Genomic DNA, 8,350 nt, shown 5'->3' with positions numbered 1-8,350 from the left:
CTTTTATCCTGAGGAGTTCCTTACAAGATTAACCATTGCATAAACATCCTAAATCACAAAAAAAGAAAGGGTCAATTCAACACATCACAAAAAGATTGTACTCTGGAATCCACTCAGTGCTATTCTGGATGTTTCTGTTGTGTTTCTGTTTAATTTATGTACACATGTTGTACATACGACGCTCATAGTGATAAACCCACAGAGAATTGTCACCAACTCTTCTTTTTTTAGGAACACACTGCAAATATACTTACAAGTAAAAGATGTATGTGATCATTCCATGATGGCAGTAATTAGATCATTGATAAAGTTATCCTATGTGAATAGTAGACTTCCACTGTTACAAATTAGCTGTCTGGTTAGACTGAACTTGGCTCTCTTTCATCAGGGCTCTGGTTGATGAGTGGAGCACAGATGGATTGTTTGTATGACATCTTACTGTATGTCTCTATATGATTCAGTTGTATAACTTGGGCCCCTAGCAATACATTTTTAGTAATGGCTAAAATTGAGCATCTCTATGTAGCCCTTACTTTTAGATTGTCTTGTTTAAGCTGGTTATTAGGACATCTGGATATTTCAGGAAGTCTGAAAGGTATAATCTTTATGGTGTGTCTCTTGGTGTCAAAAAATATATATGGAATGAAATATTGATGTGTTCTTCCAAATTAATCTAGTTTTCAGTGATTGTGATGAACTCAGGTGTACCCCTGTAACTTGTTGATGATGTAACTGATTATGGATTGGTACCGTGTGTATACTGTATAAGGCTCTATCTGACTCTTGTTTTGAACTTGCCTTGAGAAAGTGTCAAAATGTCAGTTATATAATAAAATCATTAGAGCTTAGAGTGTGGTTATGACGTGCTGTGACCAGCGCTTAGTTTTTGGAGTGCATTCACCAGATGGAACATAAACTGGTTGAAACTCACTTGTGTTCGTTTTGATATATAATTCAGTGATACCTTGACCCCTCTGAAACAGAATGTACTGTGTTAAAAAAAATTCTGCTGGATGTGTAAATAGGCAACTGTTTTCTAACATGTTCACCATATGAACTTGTAATGTCTCAATTTGCAATGTCTCAGAGCAAACTGTGATGTCAACTGTGACTGATTGTCATTAATTCAGATCAAACACATTCTCCCAAACTTATAAGGACATGGTTTTCTGTCAATTGGACACAGGCTGTAGAAATGTTTAAAATGCTACACCACTGTGTCATCATGCATCATCCCTACACGTTTAATCAGAACTGAACTAGTGTGTCTGTGACCGACACTGCTAAACACACTGAACATGTTTGTGTCATGTTCTCCCCTGAATCCTTCAGGTTGTTGTATACTTGTTGTCCTGCTGATGTGTAAGCTCTCTCTGCTGGTGTTTCCTCAGACTTGCGGCGAATGACGGCAGGTTTCATGGGCATGGCGGTGGCCATCATCCTGTTCGGTTGGATCATCGGCGTGCTAGGCTGCTGCTGGGACCGAGGCCTCATGCAGTATGTGGCTGGCCTTCTCTTCCTCATGGGAGGTGAGTCACACAAACACACAGACACACTGAGAGATGATTTTAGTATCACCATCTTATCAGTCATCCTAATGCTGTAGGAAAAAAGTAAGAAGATTCAAGAAACATGAATCTTTTAAGAAACTTCTGTTTTGTAGAATTTCAATTTTTATGATTCATCCAGTAATGTTGGATTTATGGTGGTAATGGGCTTCCATAAATCAGCCCATCAAGCCCCAAGCATCTTACTTCTGTACACATATATTTCTATTAAAAGAACTGTAACTGTAATTACATCAACAAGAAATGGTAGAAGTTATTTTAACAGCTTTCTGTGAAATGGTTTCAAACAAATAGTGCTAAGAGTTTTTCTATCTCATGTCTGTGTGTTCAGTGCAGAGCTAGAGTCAGGAAATGGTTAGCCTAGCTTAGCATAAAGACTGGGACCAGGGACAAACAGCAAGCCTGTCTCTGTTTCTGAGTTCAAAAACACCTCTAAAGCTCACTTTTTTACACAATATGTCACGTGTCTTTAATCAATACAAAAACAGAAATGAAAAAACAGTTTGTGGTTTCATGAGGGAGTTAAATGTTGGAACTATTTTTTACTGAAACTATTTCTTGACAAACAGTTAATCCATCCATGCAGTACTTCTGTGCAGTGACTACACCTTTATTAGATGGTGATAGTAGAGATGACAGGAAATGAGGTAAAGAGAGCAACAATGGCCCCTGGCAGGAATTCAACCAGAGATGTAACCGTTATAAGTATAAAATTAAGTCAAAACAGTCAGAATGCAGACCAAAAAACTGTGGATTTTTGAGTGTGCTAATGCACACTATTCTCCCATTGATTTGATTTATTGTACCTGAAAAAATGGTGTACTGTAATTATTTGTACATACTATATACAATTAGTTTGTAGTATGGAACTGTGACACAGCCATGGTGTGTAACTGCTTAAACCAGTAATTGTTATTTTTACATTTCTGTTCGTGTGTGGATTAAAGAAACAAGTGAGCTTTAAAGGTGTTGGTAGGTGTATTTTTGAACTTTGGACAGAACCAGGCTAGCCCCTGCTTCCGGTATGTATGCTAAGCTACGATAAGCACATACCAACTCTGTACTGAACACACAGGCATGAAACTGATATACATCTTCTCATCTCACGTCTCCCAAGTCACTTTCTCTGGGGATACAAAGGTCCAGGGTTTGAATCCCCAGGTGGCTAAGTCCTACTTGCCAACAATGTAGCAATCTATGCATGTGTTATGTTTGGGGCAGTTGTAGCTGAGGAGGTAGAGCGGGTCGTCCACCAATTAGAAGGTCGGTGGTTCAATGCCTGGCTCTTCCAGTCCACATGTTGAAGTCTCCTTGGGAAAAATACTGAATCCCTATGTGTGGGTGAGTGAGCACTAGAAACATTGTAAAGTGCTATGGATAAAAGGCACTATATCACTCCTGATGAGCAGGTTGGCACCTTGCATGGCAGCCTCTGCCATCAGTGTATGAATGTGTGTAAATGGGTGAATGTTGACATGTATTGCAAAGCATTTTCAGTGGCCAGTAGACTAGAAAAGTGCCATATAAATGCAGCCCATTTCCATTTACTCTCAGACAGAAAGTGAACACATATTGTATATTTCCCAAATGTTGAACTATACTTTTAACTATGCCTCAAAATAACAAACAGTCATTTGATAGCTAAACCATTATCCATATGTGAATTTAGCTTAAATACTTCCACCTGCCATGACCACCATCACATACAGTCAAACTACCAGTCAACACAGAGGGAAAACACTGAACAGCAATGTGTGTTTTTGTGTTGTCATTAGTTATTATAGTGCGGATTCAGATTGATGACTGACAGTGTAGTATATGAGCATGCATATCCAGCCCCTGCACCCACCTACACAAACACACACGCTGATGTGCTGCATGGCTCTGGCTGGGCAGGAGGCAACTACACACTCAATTATGATGGGCCTTGGATTAGTGCTGTGCCCTACAGTTGTATAATGAACAGGCAATTAAAAAGTCAATTATGCTGCTTGGTAATAAAGGCACAAGAAATAGGCTGGGTCAGACTGCAGCAACCAAATCACAGCGAAGCAGCCTGCAGGGTCACACAATGCCCAAAATGAGGCCACATTTAGAGCCTGCATCTAGAACTGCTTCTAGTGAGCACAATCCACAGTAAAAGATTAATTTAGATGAGACAGAGGGGACAAATGATTCAAAAAATATAGCAAGCTCTGTTTAGAAATATAGCCGCAAGCAGCAGTTGGCGGGTTCAAATCTTTTTGCGCTCAATGGAAGGAAGCAGCTCAATCAGTCAAAATTAAAGCTGCAAGCAGCATCAAACAGGTTTCAGGCTTCACAAAGGTGAGCAAAGTCACTTCAGCTAGTTTAATTCTGTTGAAGGGAGTGAGACCAATCACACACTTGTTTCATCATCAGAAAGCCTGCAGTATTTCAATGCTGCCATGCCCACTTGCAATGATCAATATCGCACTTCAGATTTTGGTTAATACTTACCCCCAGAGTATACACACCAATTTTGGTGACATTCTGTCCACCGGATTTTTCAGATACACGTTTATGGCATTTGTGGTGCCCCCTATGGGTCGGGCTCAAAATGCTTTGGTAGTTCTGTTCCCAATCACAGATTGAAGTGATGTACTAAGATTTATGATGACTGAACAAATGGTTAATGAGTTATGGCCAATATTCTCTAAGCCCCGCCCTTTGCAAAGATATTTTGGTTGGTGGCGGCCATGTTTTTCTACCAATCTTGCTCATTTATCATAGAATTGTGTATCTCAGTTTTCACATTATGTAACTTAGCAAAAAATCCATCATGTGGAATTTTATGGTGCAGAGGCTTTTTTGTAGAGCACACTGAGCTGGACTTGTATGCATATTTCTTGCACATGCACATCATTTCCAGTTATTGGGCCAAGTTTCAATGTCTTAGCTCATTCCACCTCATGGCAATTTGAGCCAATGCGGCAGAAAACTAACAACAACAACAACAACAACAACAATAATAATAATAATAATAGTAATAATAGTAAACCAGCACAAACACAGAAGGGCTCTAATCTCTTTGGGATTTGAATCCTAATATGGGATGTGGTGGTGTCTTAATCATTAGGTTGCATGTTGTCCTTCTGATCTCCTTGGTTTTTGCCCATAGTTGGTGTTTTGATGGTGAAATAAAGAGCGGGGACATCTTTCTACAGACACCACTTGAGAGACACAGAGACAAATTCCTCCCCCAACAACACAGTGCAATACAGACATAGTAGAATGATAAAGTGGGTGAGAGTTATATTAGGTAGCCAGGGCTCTAAAATTAAAGTCCTATTAATGTTATGTAGAGACTTCATCACAGTGACTAACTGACTGACTGCCGGATCATTTCAAACACTTGAATGGATATGAAACTCTCCTGAATGAATCATTCGTACAAACAACAAGACACTGAGCTGAAAAAATTCAGCCTTATTGGAAAAAAGTCAAAGTACACTGTGTCATAATAACTGTGAGAGAAAAGCCGGTAACTTTCTTTATTTAATCATAAATTAAATACCATTTATAATTTCCTTGGAAGTTTCCTGGAAAAAATCATGTAAATGTAATTTGGCACCAAGTATAGGGTAAGAAGGCATTTTCTTGAAAGAACTGCCACATATTAAACCAAGTAAATATTTATTAATTATTAATTTATTATTGGAAATGTTATTGTCCCTTTGTTTTACTGTATGCTTGCGTGTAATTCTTTTCAGGAAACTACTGGGAAATGATTTGAAAATTACAGACCTGTTAAATAAAGCATTACCAAGAAGCCAGCCAGAGTCCTAGAGAGCACTGCAGTGAGAAATCAATCAGCAAGCTTCAGATTCTGTTGCCATGGCACTAATGGTGGGCTGAAGTTGGATGGAAGTCACACAGAATTATATTTTTTTATTGTGTGTGGCCATGACATGACATTTTGAGAGCACCACTTTTACAAACTCTTCGGTGGTTGTTGACAGAAATAATAGGAATGTATCAAATCCACCACTGTTCGGAGGAAAAGTGTTGCTGCACTGACCTCTGTGGGGTGAAAGGAAATTTGTTGCACTTCTGACCACACCCATCACCACAAGTGAGAGTGCAGGTGTGGTGTGTTGTACTTTATGACCACACCCAGCCGTGATGTAGAGCTTCACTGGACTTCACTGTGAAGTGATGGAAAGAGCATGGAGCCACTGCTTGTTGGCAGTGGGAGCAAGATTATTAGCTTGGGTGGAGCTATTTAAGACTAACCAAACCTTAAACTAAAATCCATGTTACATCTAATGGTGAAAGTATGTCACTCAATAGTACATCTGCTATTGTAGCCCTGTCTCCTAAACATTACATACAAATTTCTTTTGTAGGAAAGATAATGCTGTCTGGATTACATTTTATAATATAACAAGAATATTGAATGTATCTTAAAATTGTAGCCGGGGTAGGGCACTATGCATCACACAAAGTGTTTATTGAATTACGAAACAGCATCTGAAACCCCTGGGGCCAGATGCATATGCACAAAAGCCAGGCATACACCATTTCCTACACATAAACTGCAGTGAGACTGTGTGCACCTCATGCATTCTTCAGACCAGCGTACTCATATTTTTCTAAAGCGATTAGATGGTGATGTGATGAGGTGCTAAATTACCCCAGCTCTTTAAGATGAGTCACAAAAGAGTATGAACTCCCTAACCACCATCTTTCCCATCCTACACCAAGTCTTTCAGTAGCCTGAACCTAACCTGAGACACAGAACCTGAACTCATGTCACCAGTGTCAAAGTCCCGCCATCCACCCACACCTCTATATGAATTCTCTGGGGTACAGGAATGTCATACTTTACTATACTAATACTATACTAGAGTAAACATAATCCATGCAGGGAGTCAGGGTTGGGTATTGGCAAAATGTCGCCCATATTAACGTTAACAGATGTCCAGTTCAGTACTTCCTTCTCACCAGTAGATGTCAGGCTTATCACAGATTCAGGGTGTGTTATTTATTTCACTGTGAGGTGTTGACAGTGTTTTTTTCTTTAACATCACGTTCTGTTGTTGCAGGAACCTTCTGCATCATCTCCCTCTGTACCTGCGTTGCCGGCATCAACTTCGAGCTTTCTCGTTACCCAAGGTACCTGTACGGCCTGCCTGATGACATCGGCCACGGCTATGGCTGGTCCATGTTCTGCGCCTGGGGTGGTCTCGGCCTCACCCTCATTGCCGGTTTCTTCTGCACCCTGGCTCCCTCTGTCCAGCCGATACCCCGATCCTCCTGCCCCAAGTCCCGACAGGAGAATGGCACTGTCTGCTAAAGGTGGTAGCTGTGAGAAGACCAACTGATACCACAGATCAACAACCAACAAACAGAAAAACTGCTCCATGTGTTCATCCGTCCACTCATCTCCACTCTCTCCTGGTTACAGATTCTTTTTTTAATTTGTGTGTGTTTAAAAATGGGTGTCTTGATGATCTGCTATATTGAAAATAACAGAAAAAAACTGAAGAACTTAAGAAATATTATCAAAAATATGAAGTTGTGCTTGTTTTGTTGTTGTGGAGCAGACACTGAACTGGACATGACTAAGAAAGATTGCAAAGGAAATAAGCGGAGACACTGAAAGACTACATTTCGGATAGTGAGTAATCGCAGCAAAAGACTGGCTCTAAACCTCTAAAAGTGATGCACAGTGGTCTTCAGCCTGGGAACTGCTCTATGAACTGTGACTGTGGAGTAATCAGTGAAGCAGCAGTATTAAAGGGTAAAAGTTTGACTGTTAAGATCAGGACAAGATCTTGTGGAAGTTTCTATGGACTTGGCCTCTTGAATCCCCTGTGGGACAATTCTCCAGGGAATGGACCAGACATGAAACCATGTGACTTGCTAGGCTGGGATCATGTTGACTTTCAGTATTTCAGCTTCTGAGATCCCTCCAGTTACTTGGGACATACGGGCAGAAAGGAGATCCAGGACCTCCACTGTTGTACATTACTGTACAGAATATTCCAGAGAAGTGACAACCAGGAACTGTCATGTTGGACCATTTTCATTCTCATGTAGGTGCATTCCATTCTGTCTGATGATCCCATATCTAGCATTTTATACATGCATTCCTCTTTTATTCAAAGTGTGTTTTCCTTTTTACTGAAGAAACGCCCTTCATGTTGTGAACGAACTGTCGACCGAGCGTACATTCAGAGCAATTGTTGTGTTTGTTTGATTTTTTCCATTCTAGTCATAGAGGTAAATGTGTGTGAGTGTGTGTGTGTGTGTGTGTATGTGTGTGTGCGTGTGTGTGTGTGTGTGTGTGGGGGGGGGGGGGGTTGTTTTGCAGTCTCTATAGAAAAAAGTTGTAAAAATATCATAATGACAAGGTGGAGCCCTGCCTTTTGGATGTACGAAGGCAGGAGCTTTGATGAGCAGAAAGACGTGATGGAGAGATGCAGTATCCTGTTTAACCCAATCGACTTCTGCCTTGTCATCTTTTCTGGGGATTTCCACCAGACATGATTGGTAAAGAAGAGCTGTTTTAAAGAGGGGCAGCATGTTCAACACTGTACTCTGCTGCTCAGTGCGACTATGGAAGGTTTAAGTAATTACATCTGACGGAAACTCACTCTGGCTTCTCTTCTTTGAGAATCTATGAAACTCCTCTGTTTCTCTGAGCAAACAGATTTAGCTCCAGCCTTTATTTGTCTTTCACCAATAGCCGAGACCTGGCAGGGCTTTCCGTTACCCTCCTCTCTCTGAGTGGAGGGTAAACACTACAGTATCAAAGC

The 8,350-nt window shown here is 40.6% G+C and overlaps 1 protein-coding gene across 1 annotated transcript; it reads left to right on the top strand.

Annotated features, from left to right (window-relative positions):
• Window positions 1-1,394: 1,394 nt before the first annotated feature.
• On the top strand, window positions 1,395-7,823 carry LOC121890643 (transmembrane protein 178B). The gene is made up of 2 exons (XM_042403102.1): window positions 1,395-1,529; window positions 6,635-7,823. Exons 1-2 carry the CDS (start codon window positions 1,403-1,405, stop codon window positions 6,883-6,885), a joined length of 378 nt encoding a protein of 125 aa, XP_042259036.1. The 5' UTR covers window positions 1,395-1,402; the 3' UTR covers window positions 6,886-7,823.
• Window positions 7,824-8,350: the final 527 nt, after the last annotated feature.

The sequence above is a fragment of the Thunnus maccoyii genome, chromosome 23, assembly GCF_910596095.1.
Source record: "Thunnus maccoyii chromosome 23, fThuMac1.1, whole genome shotgun sequence".
Lineage (NCBI taxonomy): Eukaryota > Metazoa > Chordata > Actinopteri > Scombriformes > Scombridae > Thunnus > Thunnus maccoyii.
Note: the sequence above shows the minus strand (reverse complement) of the source record. Positions and strands in the feature narration are given on the sequence as shown.